This window comes from Oncorhynchus nerka, linkage group LG20 (assembly GCF_034236695.1).
Source record: "Oncorhynchus nerka isolate Pitt River linkage group LG20, Oner_Uvic_2.0, whole genome shotgun sequence".
NCBI lineage: Eukaryota > Metazoa > Chordata > Actinopteri > Salmoniformes > Salmonidae > Oncorhynchus > Oncorhynchus nerka.
This window is the reverse complement of record NC_088415.1, coordinates 72,498,155-72,516,961: the sequence shown is the minus strand read 5'-3', so window position 1 is coordinate 72,516,961 and position 18,807 is coordinate 72,498,155. Positions and strand designations below refer to the sequence as shown.

General features: G+C 44.1%; 1 protein-coding gene across 1 annotated transcript in view; it reads left to right on the top strand.

The window, feature by feature from the left end:
* The window catches only part of LOC115103087 (beta-1,4-galactosyltransferase 2-like), a 156,303-nt gene that overhangs the window by 123,152 nt on the left and 14,344 nt on the right, over positions 1–18,807 (top strand). Inside the window, exons 4-5 of the mRNA XM_029623710.2 lie at positions 447–634; positions 12,279–12,401. Of these exons, the coding sequence (XP_029479570.1) occupies positions 447–634; positions 12,279–12,401 (311 nt within the window). The remainder of the gene's footprint in view (positions 1–446; positions 635–12,278; positions 12,402–18,807) is intronic.

Here is an 18,807-nt window from a genome sequence, read left to right as displayed (position 1 = left end):
ATTATTTGTTTGAATCTTAGGTATTACAGGATTACAAAGGATTACGTGTTGTACAACATTATGAGTTCAAATGTTAAAACTGATACGTTACTTTACCTGAGGCACTGTGATTGGTTCTGTTATCAAAATAAGGGAAGCAAGTTGTGATGCAGTATTTTTTTACGTAGCATAGTTTCATCTTAGTTGTCGGATATCTGATGTGGGCCATTCTTCCTGTGGGGTTCTTTACAACATGTTTCTTTGTCAATATGCTGTGTTATACACACAATGATCTGTTACATCAGCACAAGCTTGCTATTTAGGCTTGCAAATACCACCTACAGAACCCGATATGTTAAGTCTAGCATTTTCGCTTGAACTATGGCAAATGTAACTTAATCCCCCTACAGTAGATCTCAGTATGTCCATCAGTTTCTGACCAGTGTTGTTTCTATGTTATCTTGCAGCTTGGCGAGGACACCTTCAACAGAGCCAAGCTCCTGAATGTGGGCTACACCGAGGCCCTGAAGGATGCAGAGTATGACTGCTTCATCTTCAGCGACGTGGACCTCATCCCTATGGACGACCGTAACCTCTACCACTGTTACGACCAGCCACGACACTTTGCCATCGCTATGGACAAGTTTGGCTTCAGGTAGGTCAACTCTATTATGTACTGTCACACACGTATATTTACTCTGAGTGAAATCTGTTATTAGTTTTTCAAGCCTATATTCTCCCAACTCCTAGCATCTTATGTTTATTGATTTGGTAATGTGGATGCTTTTAAATGGATAGTTCTTATATAAAAGTTTGAAGATATTGTTTCGGGACTGCACACATGATTTTTACAGGATGACGCAACCTGTTTTGCTGAATATAATGGCGAAATTCACCAAAAGTAAAAGCAAAAGTACTGTCTCCAGTTCTTTTGACTGGGTTTGAAATGAACTTTCACTTTGCCTTTCATTGGATTCCAGACAACTTGCATATTAAACTGTGATGTGAAAATGTTTGTCTTTGTGTATGGGCCAAAGGGCAACCCAATCATGTCACTTTCTAATCAAATCAAATCAAATTGTATTTGTCAAATGCGCCGAATACAACAGGTGTAGTAGACCTTACAGTGAAATGCTTACTTACAAGCCCTTAACCAACAATGCAGTTTTAAGAAAATACCAACAAAAAAAGTAACAGATAACAATAACAAATAATTAAAGAGCAGCAGTAAAATAACAATAGCGGAGCTATATACAGGGGGTACCGGTACAGTCAATGTGGAGACTATATACAGGGGGTACCGGTACAGTCAATGTGGAGGCTATATACAGGGGGTACCGGTACAGTCAATGTGGAGACTATATACAGGGGGTACCTGTACAGTCAATGTGGAGACTATATACAGGGGGTACCTGTACAGTCAATGTGGAGACTATATACAGGGGGTACCTGTACAGTCAATGTGGAGACTATATACAGGGGGTACCGGTACAGTCAATGTGGAGGCTATATACAGGGGGTACCTGTACAGTCAATGTGGAGACTATATACAGGGGGTACCTGTACAGTCAATGTGGAGACTATATACAGGGGGTACCTGTACAGTCAATGTGGAGACTATATACAGGGGGTACCTGTACAGTCAATGTGGAGACTATATACAGGGGGTACCTGTACAGTCAATGTGGAGACTATATACAGGGGGTACCTGTACAGTCAATGTGGAGACTATATACAGGGGGTACCTGTACAGTCAATGTGGAGACTATATACAGGGGGTACCTGTACAGTCAATGTGGAGACTATATACAGGGGGTACCTGTACAGAGTCAATGTGGAGGCTATATACAGGGGGTACCTTTACAGAGTCAATGTGGAGGCTATATACAGAGGGTACCTTTACAGAGTCAATGTGGAGGCTATATACAGAGGGTACCTTTACAGAGTCAATGTGGAGACTATATACAGAGGGTACCTTTACAGAGTCAATGTGGAGGCTATATACAGAGGGTACCTTTACAGAGTCAATGTGGAGGCTATATACAGAGGGTACCTTTACAGAGTCAATGTGGAGGCTATATACAGGGGGTACCTTTACAGAGTCAATGTGGAGGCTATATACAGAGGGTACCTTTACAGAGTCAATGTGGAGGCTATATACAGAGGGTACCTTTACAGAGTCAATGTGGAGGCTATATACAGAGGGTACCTTTACAGAGTCAATGTGGAGGCTATATACAGAGGGTACCTTTACAGAGTCAATGTGGAGGCTATATACAGAGGGTACCTTTACAGAGTCAATGTGGAGACTATATGCAGAGGGTACCTTTACAGAGTCAATGTGTGGGGACACAAGTGTCTAACGCTTACACTTCAATTTTAGGGAGGTTTAAAGAAAATGTATTTCAGAAGAACAGAATATGAGTTGTCATACTGTATGCTATCTCGCTATGTGTCATGCCATAGGCTTGTTCTTTTAGCTGACAAAATATGTTATCAGTATTGTGTGATTATTTTATATTATATTATTTTGTATACTAAGAAGCATATAATTGAACTTAGCTGAATAAAATAGAAAGGATATTTTTCACATTATGGAGCAAATGCACATATGAAGTGGCTATGTTGAGCGTAAAAGTGATCATTTGAAACAGGTCCTATACACTAGTTTTAGAGTTATTTGGCCATGTTAGTGTGCATGATACAAACACTAGAAAGACTTAGAAATCAACACTTATACAGTATGGGCTGCATGATGCAACTATAGGCTAATATCCTTTTTTTTTTTAATAATGGCGCTGGAGGGTATGGCTGCTGTTTTACGGGCTCCTAACAAATTGTGCTATTTTGTGTGTTTTTTCCCGCATTGTTTGTAACTTATTTTGTGCATAAGGTTGATGCTACCATCTCTTATGACCGAAAAGAGATTCTGGATATCAGAAAAGCGATTACTCACCTTGAACTGGACAAAGCTATTGCTTTAATGAGTCTTAAGCAAAGGATATAATGCTGCTCCCAGACAAGGCCCAAATCCCCATCATTCACATGAAGAAAAGAAGGAAATACAGGGGGTGGAGATCAGGGTGCCTTGTGAGAATTTGCCTGCGAGTGGGTAACCTGCCTCTACCATCTGTTCTATTGGCCAACGTGCAACCACTGGAGAATAAACTGGCTGAGCTCCGTTTAAGACTATCCTACCAACGGGACATTAAAAACTGTAAAAACTAATGTTTCACCGAGTCGTGGCTGAGCAACACGGATAATATATAGTTGGCTGGGTTTTCCGTGCATCAGCAGGACAGTACAGCTACATCCGGTAAGACGAGGGGTGGGGTCGTGTGTCTTTTTGTCAATAACAGCTGGTACGCAATGTCTAATATTAAGGTAGTCTCGAGGTATTTATTTTTCGTAGCCATCTATTTACCACCACAAACCGATGCTGGCACTAAGACTGCACTCAACAAGCTGTATAAGGCCATGAGCAAACACGAAAATGCTCAGTCCCCGGCTCAATGTAGTGGTCGGGGACTTTAATGCAAACAAACTTAAATCCATTTTATCCTTTATTTAACCTTTTATTTAACTAGGCAAGTCAGTTAAGAACAAACTATTATTATTATTTACAATGACGGCTTACCAAAAGGCAAAAGGCCTCCTGCAGAGGGGCGGGAGCTGGGATTAAAAATACATCTTTTTATATATATATATATATATATATATATATATATATATATATATATATATAGGACAAAACACACATCACAACCAGAGAGAGAACACAACACTACATAAAGAGAGACCTAAGACAACAACATAGCATGTCTGCAACACATGAAAACACAGCATGGTAGCAACACAACACAACAACAACATGGTAGTAACACATGGCAGCAGCACAACATGGTAGCAGCATAAAACATGGTACAAATTATTGTGCACAGACAACAGCACAAAGGGCAAGAAGGTAGAGACAACAATACATCATGCAAAGCAGCCACAACTGTCAGTAAGAGTGTCCATGATTGAGTCTTTGAATGAAGAGATTAAGATAAAACTGTTCAGTTTGAGTGTTTGTTGCAGCTCGTTCCAGTCGCTAGCTGCAGCTAACTGAAAAGAGGAGCGACCCAGGGATGTCTGTGCTTTGGGGACATTTAACAGAATGTGACTGGCAGAAAGGGTGTTGTATGTGGAGGATGATGGCTGCAGTAGATATCTCAGATGGGGGGGAGTGAGGCCTAAGAGGGTTTTATAAATAAGCATCAACCAGTGGGTCTTGCAACTGGTATACAGATATTACCAGTTTACAGAGGAGTATAGAGTGCAGTGATGTGTCCAATAAGGAGCATTGGTGGCAAATCTGATGGCCAAATGGTAAAGAACATCTAGCCGCTCGAGAGCACCCTTTCCTGCCGATCTATAAATTAAGTTTCCGTAATTTAGCATGGGTAGGATGGTCATCTGAATCAGGGTTAGTTTGGCAGCTGGGGTGAAAGAGGAACGATTGCAATAGAGCAAACCAAGTCTAGATTTAACTTTAGCCAGCAGCTTTGATATGTGCTGAGAGAAGGAAAGTGTACCATCTAGCCATGCTCACAAGTACTTGTATTAGGTGACTACCTCAAGCTCTAAACCCTCAGAAGTAGTTATCACACCTGTGGGGAGAGGGGCATTCTTCTTAACAAACCAAATGACCTTTGTTTTGAAGGTGTTCAGAACAAGGTTAAGGGCAGAGAAAGCTTGTTGGACACTAAGAAAGCTTTGTTGTAGAGCGTTTTACAGAAAATCCAGGGAGGGGCCAGCTGAGTATAAGACATATAAATGGATGAGAGAGCTTCCTACTGCCTGAGCTTTGTTGTTGATGTAAATTGAGAAGAGCGTGGGGCCTAGGATCGAGCCTTGGGGTAACGCCTTGGTGACAGGCCGTGGCTGAGACAGCAGATGTTCTGACTTTATACACTGCACTATTTGAAATAGGTAGTTAGCGAACCAGGCCAAAGACCCCTCAGAGACACCAATACTCATTAGCCGGCCCACAAGAATGAAATGGTCTACCATGTCAAAAGCTTTGCCAAGTCAATATAAATAGCAGCACAACATTGCTTAGAATCAAGGGCAATGGTGACATCATTGAGGACCTTCAAGGTTGCAGTGACACATGCATAATCTGAGCGGAAACGAGATTGCATAGCCGAGAGAATACTATGGACATCAAGAAAGCCAGTCAGTTGATTATTGACAAGTTTTCCCAACACTTTTGATAAACAGGGCAAGATAGAAATAGGCTTATGACGCACCGTGGCTGCCTTCCAAGCAATGGGAGCCCAGAGAGGAGAGACAGGTTAAAAAGGTCAGAAATAGGCTTGGCGATGATAGGGGCAGCAACCTTTAAGAAGAAAGGGTCTAAACCATCTGACCCAGATGTTTTTTTGGGGTCAAGTTTAAGGAGTTCCTTTAGCACCTCGAACTCAGTGACCACCTGCAGAGAGAAACTTTGTAGCAGGGGGAAAGAGGGAGGAGCATCAGGGCTAGTCGCACTAGAAGGGGTGGGAGATGAGTAAATGTTGAATGCGCAAGGAGGCTTGGTTGAGTCAAATAGGAATCCTGACTTAATGAAGTGGTGATTAAAGAGCTCAGCCATGTGGTTCTTTTCAGTAACAACCACATCATCAACATTAAGGGACATGGGTAGCTGTGGAGGGTTTATTCTCCAGGTCTTTAATCATTTTAACCAGAACTTCTTGGGGTTATAACAATACCACTGAAAATATCAAAAAAGGTCAAAGCGTCTTCGACAGAGGGGATCAAACTGATTCTATATTATTTTACAGAGGCCATTTTGTGATGTAAGGCTTGCTCATTCATTTTTTTTTACCAAGCATCTATGACAAATCAGGACAGGCCGTTTCACTGAGCTGCCAATACGAACACAGGCTGTAAAACAGTGATCACTAAGGTCATTACAGAAAATACCAGACTGATACCTGTCAGGATTATTTGTGAGGATAACATCGCGGAGAGTAGCCTTTTCTGGGTGTTTGGAGTCATACCTTGTGGGATTGGTAATAATCTGAGAAAGATTTAGGGAGTCCCATTGCTTTAGGACTTTAAGCATGTCCCAGTGGTTAAAGCATGTCCTAGATTAGGTCACCTAGCAGGACAAATTCAGACTTAGTCTAAGGGACCAGGAGAGAGCTTAGGGTAGGTAGGGTACAGGCCGGTACTGATGAAGGACAATAGCACCCAGCAACAGTCAACAAAGAGCTATTTGAAAGTTTAATGCTTAAAACCAGCAAATAAAAGTGTTTGGGGACAGACTTGATGGAGTCAATAGAACACTGAAGGTGATAATTGGTAAAGATTGCCACTCCCCCACCTTTGGAAGATCTGTCTTGACGAAAAAACTTATAACCAGAAAGGTTAACATCAGTATTCAAAACACTCTTCCTTAACCACATCTCAGTAATGACCAACACATCTGGATTAGGGCTGTGAACCCACACGTTCAATTAATCAATTTGTAACGGCGTTCTTCGTTTGTAGAAAGAGAGTCGGACCGAAATGCAGCGTGTAGGTTACTCATGACTTTAATGAAAGAATACGTACATGAAATAACTCAATAACATACAAAGCAAAACAACAAACGGAACGTGAAACTAATTACAGCCTATCTGGTGACTACAACACAGAGACAGGACAAACACCCACAAAATACAACGCGAACTCAAGCTACCTAAATACGGTTCCCAATCAGAGACAACGATAAGCAGCTGACTCCAATTGAGAATCGCCTCAGGCAGCCAAGCCTAACTAGACACACCCCTAATCAACACAATCCCAATACTACAAACCCCAATACGAAACACAACATATAAATCCATGTCACACCCTGGCTTACCCAAACCTATACCAAAAACACAAAATATAATGACCAAGGCGTGACAGAACCACCCCCCCCCCCCTAAGGTGCGGACTCCGGGACGCACCTCAAGAGCATAGGGAGGGTCCGGGTGGGCGTCTGTCCATGGTGGCGGTTCTGGCTCGGGACGTGGACCACACTCCATGAATGTCCTAGTTCCTCCCCTTCGCGTCCTGGGATAATCCACCTTCTCCGCCGACCATGGCCTAATAGTCCTCACCCTGATCCCCACATAACTGAGGGGCAGCTCGGGACAGAGGGGCAGCTCGGGACCGAGGGGCAGCTCGGGACCGAGGGACAGCTCAGGACAGAGGGGCAGCTCGGGACAGAGGGGCAGCTCGGGACAGAAGGGCAGCTCGGGACAGAAGGGCATCTCGGGACAGAGGGGCAGCCCGGGACTGAGGGGCAGCTCGGGACTGAGGGGCAGCTCAGGACAGAGGGGCGTCTCAGGACAGAGGCAGCCCGGGACTGAGGGGCAGCCCGGGACTGAGAGGATGCCCAGTACTGAGAGGATGCCCAGTACTGAGAGGACGCCCAGCACTGAGAGGACGCCCAGTACTGAGAGGACGCCCAGTACTGAGAGGACGCCCAGTACTGAGATGAAGCTCAGACAGGTAGTAGGCTCCGGTAACTCCTGGCTGGCTGGCGGATCTAGCTGCTCTATGCAGACTGACAGCTCTGACTGCTCCATGCAGGCTGACAGCTCTCTGCAGACTGGCACTTCTGGTGGATCCTGGCAGACTGGCACTTCTGGCGGATCCTGGCGGATCCTGGCAGACTGGCACTTCTGGCGGATCCTGGCAGACTGGCACTTCTGGCGGATCCTGGCAGACTGGCACTTCTGGCGGATCCTGGCAGACTGGCACTTCTGGCGGATCCTGGCAGACTGACGACGCTGGGCAGACTGGCGACGCTGGACAGACTGGCGACGCTGGACAGACTGGCGACGCTGGGCAGACTGGCGACGCTGGGCAGACTGACAGATCTGGAAGAGACTGGTTGTCTGGCAGATCTGGAAGAGACTGGTTGTCTGGCAGATCTGGAAGAGACTGGTTGTCTGGCAGATCTGGAAGATCATGGCTGACTGGCACTTCTGGCGGATCCTGGCAGACTGGCGGCGCTGTGCAGACTGGCGACGCTGGGCAGACTGGGAGCACTGGCGGCGCTGGACAGACTGGCGGTGCTGGGCAGACGGGAGACTCCGGCAGCGCAGGAGAGGAGAAAGGCTCTGGCTGCGCTAAACAGGCGGGAGACTCCGGCAGCGCAGGAGAGGAGACAGGCTCTGGCTGCGCTGAACAGGCGGGAGGCTCCGGCAGCGCAGGAGAGGAGACAGGCTCTGGCTGCGCTGAACAGGCGGGAGACTCCGACAGCGTAGGAGGGAAGGAAGGCTCTGGCTGTGTTGAACAGGCGGGAGACTCCAACAGCGTAGGAGGGAAGGAAGGCTCTGGCTGTGTTGAACAGGCGAGGCGCACTGAAGGCCTGGTGCGTGGTGCTGGAACTGGAGCTACAGGATCGAGGACACGCACAGGAAACCTGGTGCGGGGAGCTGCTACCGGAGGACTGGTGTGTGGAGGTGGCTCTGGATAGACCGGACCGTGCAGGCGCACTGGAGCTCTTGAGCACCGAGCCTGCCCAAGCTTACCTGGCTCGATGCCCACTCTAGCCCGGCCAATAGGAAGAGCTGGTATGTGTCGCAGCTGGCTCTGCACCCGCACTGGAAACACCGTGCGCTCCATAGCATAACACGGTGCCTGCCCGGTCTCTCTAGCCCAACGGTGAGCACAGGGAGTATGCGCAGGTTTCCTACCTGGCATAACTATTCTCCCTTCTAGCCCCCCCCCAATACATTTTTTTGGGGTGACTTTCCGGTTTCCAACCGCCGCCGTGCTGCTTCTTCATACCTGCGCCTCTCCGCTTTAGCTGCTTCTATTTCCTCCTTGGGACGGCGATATTCTCCCGGCTGCGCCCAGGGTCCTTTACCGTCTAATTCCTCCTCCCATGTCCAAATCTCCAAATGGTGCAGTCTCTCCCACTGCAACTGTTCTTCCCGATTAACAGGGAGAGTAGGCTCAGGTCTGACTCCTGACTCAGCCACTCTCTCTCTGCGCTTTCCCCCGTTACTTTCCGTTTTCGCTCTGTATAGCCGTGCTTTCCTTCTCGAATCCATACGTCTATAGCCCTCCTCGCATTGCTGTAGGGAATCCCAGGCGGGCTCCTGCACTCGCTCTGGGTCGTCCGCCCACCTGTCGATTTCTTCCCATGTAGTATACTCCATACTTCTGCTGTCCATAACGTCGTCCTTTAGCTCCTGCCAGTTCACACGCTGCTCGGTCCGTGAGTGGTGGGTGTTTCTGTAATGGCGTTCTTCGTTTGTAGAAAGAGAGTCGGACCGAAATGCAGCGTGTAGGTTACTCATGACTTTAATGAAAGAATACGTACATGAAATAACTCAATAACATACAAAGCAAAACAACAAACGGAACGTGAAACTAATTACAGCCTATCTGGTGACTACAACACAGAGACAGGACAAACACCCACAAAATACAACGCGAACTCAAGCTACCTAAATACGGTTCCCAATCAGAGACAACGATAAGCAGCTGACTCCAATTGAGAATCGCCTCAGGCAGCCAAGCCTAACTAGACACACCCCTAATCAACACAATCCCAATACTACAAACCCCAATACGAAACACAACATATAAACCCATGTCACACCCTGGCTTACCCAAACCTATACCAAAAACACAAAATATAATGACCAAGGCGTGACACCATTTTAGGTAATAAGCTTCTAGTGTTAACGTTCAGAAAACCCAGGCTTTTATGAGAGCAGAAATCAGTGAAGCTGATTTGGGGCTAGCAACAGTAGATGGGCAACAGTGTACATGCACATTTCCAGATACCTCATTTCTACCAGCATGTCACATGTGCAACCAGAGGGAAAAAAACAATAGACCACCTATACTCCACACACAGAGACGCATACAAAGCTCTCCCTCGTACTCTATTTGGAAAATCTGACCGTAATTCTATCCGCCTGATTGCTGCCTACAAGCAAAAACTAGAGCAGGAAGTACCTGTGGACTCGCTCAATACGTAAGTGGTCAGATGACGCAGATGCTATGCTACAGGACTGTTTTGCTAGCACAGATTGGAATATGTTCTGGGATTCATTCAATGACTTTGAGGAGTACACCACCTCAGTCACCGGCTTCATCAATAAGTGCATTGACGATGTCGTCCCCACAGTGACCATGCGTACATACCCCAACCAGAAGCCATGGATTACAGGTAACATCTGCACCGAGCTAAAGGCTAGAGCTGCCGCTTTAAAGGAGCGGAACACTTATAAGAAATAAGAAATCCTGCTATGCCCTCAGACAAAGCATCAGAGGCAAAGCATCAATACAAGACTAAGATTGAATCCTACTACACCGGCTCTAATGCTCGTCGGATGTGGCAGGGCTTGCAAAATGTTACAAACTACAAAGAGAAACCCAGCTGCGACCTGCCCAGATCCTCAAAAAGTTTTACAGCTGCACCATTGAGAGCATTCTGACCAGTTGCATCACCGCCTGGTATGTCAACTGGTCGGCATCCGGATGTAAGGTGCTACAGAGGGTAGTGCGTACAGCCCAGTACATCACTGGGGCCAAGCTTCCTGCTATCCAGGACCTATATACTAGGTGGTGTCCGAGGAAGGCCGAAAAAATTGTCAAAGACTCCAGTCACCCAAGTCATAGACTGTTCTCTCTGCTACTGCACAGCGAGCGGTACTGAATCATCAAGTCTATAGGTCCAAAAGGCTCCTTAACAGCTTCTACCCCCAAGCCATAAGACTGCTGAACAATTAATCAAATGGCTTCCCAGGCTATTTGCATTGACCCCCCCAGCCCTTGTTTTTATACTGCTGCTTCTCGCTGTTTATTATCTATGCATAGTCACTTTACCCCTACCTACATGTATAGATTACCACGACTAACCTGTACTCCCGCACATTAACTCGGTATCAATACCCCCTGTATATAGCCTCTTGTGAGGCGTCTGTTTCTCAAACTAGACACTAATGTACTCAGTTGTGCAATGGGGCCTCCCACTCCTCTTTCTATTCTGGTTAGATCTAGTTTGCGCTGTTCTGTGAAGGGAGTAGTACATAGCATTGTACCAGATCTTCAGTTTCTTGGACATTTCTCACATGGAATAGCCTTCATTTCTCAGAACAAGAATTGACTGACGAGTTTCAGACAAAAGTCTTTGTTTCTGGCCATTTTGAGCCTGTAATCAAATCCACAAATGCTGATACTCCAGATACTCAACTAGTCTAAAGAAGGCCAGTTTTATTGCTTATTTAATCAATACAACAGTTTTCAGCTGTGTTAACATAATTGCGAAAGGGTTTTCTAATGATCAATTAGCCTTTTAAAATGATAAACTTGGATTAGCTAACACAACGTGCCATTGGAACACAGGAGTGATGGTTGCTGATAATGGGCCTCTGTACGCCTATGTAGATATTCCATTAAAAATCAGCTGTTTCCAGCTACAATAGTCATTTACAACATTAACAATGTCAACACTGTATTTATGATGCATTTTATGTTATTTTAAATGGACAAAAATGGGATTTTCTTCAAAAAACAAGGGCATTTCTAAGTGACCCCAAACTTTTGAATGGTTCACACACAGACACAGACACACACGCACGCACGCATGCACACACACACACACACACACACACACACACACACACACACACACACACACACACAAACAGAAGGATTCTCTCTCCACACTGTTTGTGTGAAGGCTGCTGCTAAAGCAGATGGCCTCATTAGTGTTGTGCTTGTGGTCTTTAAACGTGAAGCTGCCTGTCGCACACCAATCACCACTGGCCTGAGGCAGACTTCAGGGACCCGACATGCCACTGCTAACCTTCAGCACTGTACTGGAACATTACAGTGGGGCTCTGTAGAAGGGCTCTGTAGAAAGGCTCAGTGTGTCCCAAATGGAACCCTATTCCTTATAGAGTGCACTACTTTTGACCAGGGCCCAGTATATTGTTAGCTTTAAGTCATGTGCGTAAACTAGAGTGCTTCACATCATGCAATTGTTCCCTACTTCTTAAAAAAAGCTATCTGAGCTAGCTGTAGAAGCAATACATTGTTAATATACTTGTATTTTGTTTATACTGTTCCATTGTTACACTATGCACATGAAATGCACGAATACATGTCTTGTTCTAATTTTCACTTGTCTTGAATGCAATACAGTATAGTATCCATATTTGACAGGCTTGTTGTTTTGAAATGCCAGGATCTGTCGTGAAATTCAAAACTGACAACTGCCTCAATTCTTTGACAGTTCTTTTCTCTTGCAGGCTTCCTTATGCGGGGTACTTTGGCGGGGTTTCCGGGCTGAGCAAAAAACAGTTTCTCAAGATCAATGGCTTCCCCAACGAGTACTGGGGCTGGGGAGGAGAAGATGACGACATCTATAACAGGTAAGACTGCAGGGCAGAAAAAAACATTTCTAAAAACTCCCATCAATCCCAGCACCATACCAGAAAATGAATGCAGTCATTTTAGTTGACATTTCGATTATACATGTAGCTGATTCAGTAGTTTGTATATTAGGCAGAAAAACTACACTACCAAGGTCATTGCGCCAGTATTAGTCATTGCTACAAAGTGCCTGTACTTTAGAAGCTTTGAATTATTTAATGCTGATAACATTTTAAAGGCACCGATTATATATTACAAGAGTGAAGTGGGCACAGCTACATGTCTTGTTAAACGCAGAATGTATGCTTGGCCTGTCATTTGACTTTATCATTGAAGTAGATTTTTTTCTTGAATGTCAAGACAGAAAGTCATTGTTCATCCCGACCACGTTATCTCTCAGTGCTGCTTGCAGACGGTCCCGGTTTCATAGTACACGTTTTTGTCAAACGATAGAGCAGCAGTTTCTCATTTTACTGACACTTGTTTTAGAGGAGAATAGATCGCTCTTTCATGTCATCTATCATCTTCCCTCTAGCTCACGAGATATGTGACTTCCACCATTCCATCTACGAACCCAACTCTGTTGTGATAACACAAAACACAAAATAGGTAAATAGAGTGTTTGGAATTGGCCCCTTTCCGTGGGACGGTATACGGGTGATTACTGCATCACAGATAGAGTCTGGCAGGATGTGCATTATGCGATAAAAGGAATCTTTCTTTGTGTGTGTCTGCCCCGAGCCCTCGCATCTGAAGAGAAGACATGATTGGAGGGAGGATGTTGGGGGAGTAAAATCTTTCACAGCTTGATAGTAGCTGCAGTAGAGTTGATCCATTAAGATTTCCCCAGAGATGCTTCCTTCAACAGACCAATTTCTTCCAGTAGATGATGTGAAATGCGCTTGGATATTATCCTGCCCCATGCTGCACCCAATACATGAGTGTGAAGGCTAAAGTCAACGTTGTAGACACCAAAATAAGCATATAAAAAGAGCATGAAGGTTGTCTTTCATTGAAATCCAGAACCTTTTCAAGGCTCACTTGTTTTAAAGCCGTTTTATATAAAGCAATTTGAAATGCCCCTGAATATACACTGGGTGTCATGGCCAGGCAGGGACTGATGGTGAAGCCTGGTGTTAGGCTAGCGTGCAGCAGTGTGTAGACTCCGGCTGCGTCCCAAATGGCAACCTATTCCCTATACACGTTGTGCATTACTTTTGACCAGGGCACATGGGGCTCTGGTCAAAAGTAGTGCACTATATAGGAAATAGGGTGCCATTTGGGATGCAGACTCAAACGGGTCTGTGACTGGGGTGGTGGTGAAGGTCTCTTCCCCAGGCACCCAGGGAGAAGGTGATGTGTGAGTGATGGGGTCTGTTGCTAGTGTCTCTCTTTCTCTTGTTCCACTGGCTCCTTCCCCTGGGTTCGCTGCAACAAAACACGGCATCTTCGCCCAAATTGTGGCCAGCCAACACAATCACAGCTCGCGGGAGTCCATGTCCCTGTTCAGTACTATGCGGCCGTGCCCTCAGTCTGTTGATCAGAGGTCCATGGGTCCTGGAGTGAAGGGATGTCAGTGACAGCACTCTTCCCTCTAACACTAGAAGCACCGAGGCAGTCATTTTGATTGTGTATGAATTTAAAATAGAAAAATCATGCCCCCTCCACCCTTGACTTTTCCTTAATGAGTCTATTTAATGTAGTTAGAATTTCAATACCATGGACAGAATTTGTATTTAAAGCAGTTTTAAGAGGACGTGTCCCCCCCTGCCCCTCGTTCACCGGCAGTTAGCTGATGGCCCATCAAAACTACATCTTAACCATATTGAAACTCATTTCGCACATACAGTATAACAATAGAATTAGCCTAAAGACAAGATGGAATTGACAGTAGTCTGATGGATGACAATATTATCAATTGTCAAATTGAAGATTTGGTCCAGTGCAGCTTGGAATTGCATAGAGGCAGGGAAACGGAGCGTCAAAAGGTGACCATTTAAAATCCTCCTACAGTCACAAGCATGTAAGACATTTTTTTTCTAGAAAGTGAGAAACAAGGTTATTATAGTAAACTGAAGCTAAAACAGAAACTAAATACAAAAAAATGTATTTAGTCAAGTAAAATAAAATAATTTGGGCAAAAATGTAATGGGGTTTTAAAGCTTTTTTTTTTTTCAAGCTACTGAATCTGGTGAGTAAATACTACCAGGAGATGGCGATGTTACAAATAGGGCGAGTTTATGCATCACTATTAGTTTCTCGAGACAGATGGTTTATTTGCCTAGCTTACGATGCTCCAAGGTATGGAATATACGTGTCTACATTACTATCACTAGTTAACAGGTAAAGTATCGGCTAGGTAGCTAACTTGAGTCTTCTTACATGTACTACTGAGGTGAAAAAGCATTGGATTGGTGTAAACATAGGCGAGATAGGATTTCCTTCCATCATATTTATTGCACCAGAGTCAGCGCTATTCCTTTGAAATCCAAGCCACATTGAGAATGAGTTTATAATTGAAAGGGCCAATCAGCAATCATTGTAAATAAGAATTTGTTCTTAACTGACTTGTAACCACTCTAATAAATCATAGACAGAAGTATTGTTGCAAGGACTAACCATCTATGATATAAAACAAATATTTAACCATGGGCTGTATTCAATCCATATCGCGGAAGTTCAGCGTCACAGCATGATAGAAATGTAAAGGCAATGTTGGTAGACTGAATTCACGGTAACCGCTGCAGATGTCGACTCAATCGGAAGTTACCTTTACATTTCTATCGTACCATCTGTAATGCTTCAGCGATACAGATGGAGTAGAGCCCCATGTTTTGAGGCTTTACATTGTCCGTTTATTTATTTTTTACAAACATTGGAGTAAAACAAGCTTATATTTTGGGTTTTGATGGGGAACGACACATGAGCTACGCTCATGAAGCATTTCTAAGTTATATTCTTCAAGAATCAATGGGTACATATCATTAATTTATACGTCCAAAAATGGATGTAGCAACTGCAGATTGCCACTTTAAACCTAACTTAACCTATGACCTGACCCATCACCGTATTGCTACTGTTGCAAGAATTGACATAACAAACACACCGACAACTATGCAACAAAAACTGCTTCTAGCCTGGCCCACTCATGACTGGTTAAGACTAAAACTGAAACTAAATCATATTAAAACGAATTATAAATATTTTTATACAACTGAATCTAAATAACAACTAGCAAATCAAGTCTGTAAACTAATTGAAACAAAACTAAATTCCAAATAAAATCGAAGAGAAATAAAAATGAGTATTAAAAAAAGAAACTATAATGACCTTGGAGAGAAAGATCAGATTCTGAGGTTTCCAAAACACTTACCTTTGCCAAATATAAAATTGAAGAGATGAGTTGTATTTAAAAATATAACTTTTTCCAAGAATAACAGCTGTTGGGTGCACTCCACACGTGAGCTTGCAGCAGCATATAGCTCAGGCTACTACTCAAAGACCAGTAACATAATACAACTTCAAATATGCTATTCTGTTCTTTTGTTTCTTAAGACCTGACAAAATTATAGTAGTTTCTTTGTGATGGATTTAACACTTGAATTGTGGTTATGTTTTAGTCAAATATTATATCTGTTTGGGCTTCTTGCGGTCAATTTGCAGTGTAGAAATGATTTGTGATTATGTTCAGGCCCCCCGACCAGCCCCCTCAAGAAGAAATCGGCCCGCCGCTGAATCTAGTTAATGTTCCATGGCCTACAGTAACATAAACGAATGAAAATGCTGTTGTGTTCTTTTAAACATGTTTTTTTCTTCGTATTCTAATGTTCACCAGGACCTTCATAAATGATTTTTTTCTGATAACATACATGTATTTATTAGACTGTTAGAATGTTGCAGTCAAAATGACTGGTCATTGGCTCAGAACGGGATGGCTCGAGGCCAGGCTTTTCTAGTGTTAAAATCACATCCTCTATGTAGGCTAACCTATGACTTGTGGAGAGAGAAAGAGCGAGAGAGTGCTTCCTTTAATGACTGTACGATTCAGTGGGTTCAGCAGGCCTAGCACTGGCAGACTGGCCACACAATCCCAGATGGTAATAATAGCTGATGCCTCACACACATTGTGATGTAACACAACAGATCTTCCAGCAATGAGAGGGAGGCTTACTGGGATTAGAGTGATTAAGGGGAGTAGTGTGTTGACACACTGTAGTTCAGAAGAGGACAGTGACCAAGAATCTCTCCTTAGAGCAGTAAGGACTGGAGACTAAACAGGATTCGTTTTTTTTTTCATGAATCATGATGCACTCTGCTCTAGAATATGTTAAGAGTTCAACGTGTATTTTGTGATATTTGCATTTTTTTTTTTTTACATCATGTCTTGGTTATTTGCATAGGCTATACTGTAACTACAGTGGTAGTATAGCACTATTAGTGTAGTGCACACACAACCTTGTGTGAACTGCATAATTGATTTAAGGTTGCAAGCAGGACAACAAGCAGGACAACAAAATATTGTGGGGAGTTCCTCATTTATTGTAGTGTTTTTGGTTCTGTGCCATGCTGTCAGAACCTGCTGGGAAAAATCCCTTATGATTTGCTTGGAGGGAATAACTCGCGTTACAGACAGTGCCAACTTCTCCAACAACGATGACCCCTTTTTAACAATCGTACCTCTTCATAAATATGTCTGGGTTGATTTACCCCCCACCCAAATAAACAGCTAAAGAGGAAAAAAGTGGTGATTTTCAAGCCTTTTTTGATGGGCTACCTTGAACTTTGTTGAAGGTCCTCACTATACAGTTTCATTGAGTGAAGGACGGGAGGGTAGACAGAAATAGCTGGAGGTGATGTTGGCAGTAGTGGGGAAACAGATAGATGACACTGTTTTCCCTGCTTCCCTTAGAGCCCATTCACCCTGAGACCAGCAACCGGAATGGAAGGAAACTGAAAAAGCTCTGTCTTTGTCACCCCTCTTGGGCATGTACGTACAACTGAAGAGTAGCAGATCCATCCAGTGTCTTGGATGGGTAACTCCTTGACTGTCAGCATCTGTGCAGTGAAACACAAGGCCCTGGAGGGACAGTTAGTTCCCTCATATCTACTACTAAGCTAGGTGACTGACTGTCTCTGGTGACAGACAGACAGACAGGCTCTCCCTGACCTAAATATACACCTAGCTGATACTGATGCCAACAGACAGATAGAGGGGAGACACTTTCAGGGAAGATTACTCAAGAAATATACAATCCCAAGTCATAGCCTATTTCAAATTGTGATATTTTCTATTTTAAACACGGGCAGACTATCAAGTCTACATTTGGTTTGTCTGTAAAAGAGGGAGGGAGATAGAGGAGAAAAATGCCCTGGCAGGACTCTCATTTCTCTATTGCCCTCGTGTGGCTATTTCTAATTAGAGTGAGACAGGAGGGAGTGGACAGAGAGTTGGCAGGCAGCAGAGAGATAGAACCGCGGCAGTCAGCAAGACTATCACAGACAGTGCAAACACACTCTCAATCCAACATGAGCGATTTCAGCTTCGCTCCTCTCATCTCCTCGTCTCTCCCCACTGGCTTCTTTCTCAGCAGCACCCCTCTCATTTCGGCTCTGACAGAGTGAAATGAGGGGATGCCGCAGATTCCAATTCCCCTCGACTCCAATAGTCTAATGCAATTAAGAAAGACTGTTGAGAAATGAAAAAAAAAAAAAAGATGGAGACATTCTTAATCCAATCTGAAGGGCACGCGAGGCCAAATTAGCTGTCCAGACAGTCATATCAATACTACCACTGGGCCTCAGGAAAAAAATGATTTCTTGTTAATTGTTTGTTGTAATATTTAACAGCTACATAGAGAGTGAATGATATCAGTGGCAATGTGAGAATAGTAAGGAAGTCAACAAAGGGACAAGCATTGCAATGTATGTACTGTATGCATTGCGAGAGAGCAACCGTTTTGCAGCAGTGGAGGCTGCCGAGGGGAGGACAGCTTATAATAATGGGCGGAAGGGAGTGAAGGGAATAGTATCAAACACATGCTTTTCATGTTTTCAATACCATTCTACTCACTCTATTCCATCCGTTACACTCCATCCCAGCCATTATTATGAGCTGTCCTCCCCTCAGCAGCCTCCACTGTCAACCATACACAAAACTGACAATGTAATCATACTTCTGTTTCTCCTCCTTTCTCTGAGCCTGAATACTACTTTGTTACCCAGGGCAATGTAAAATCTAGGACAACAGATATCTTACTCTTCAACAACGATAATTGTATCTCATTGTGCCTGAGAGGAATGAACATCAAATCTGAAAATAATCTTCAGCGTTTTCAGGGTTTTGTTGTGCAAGGTCAAAGACTGTTTTTTTCCTCCTCTCTATTTTCTTCCAGAAATGCTTTTGAT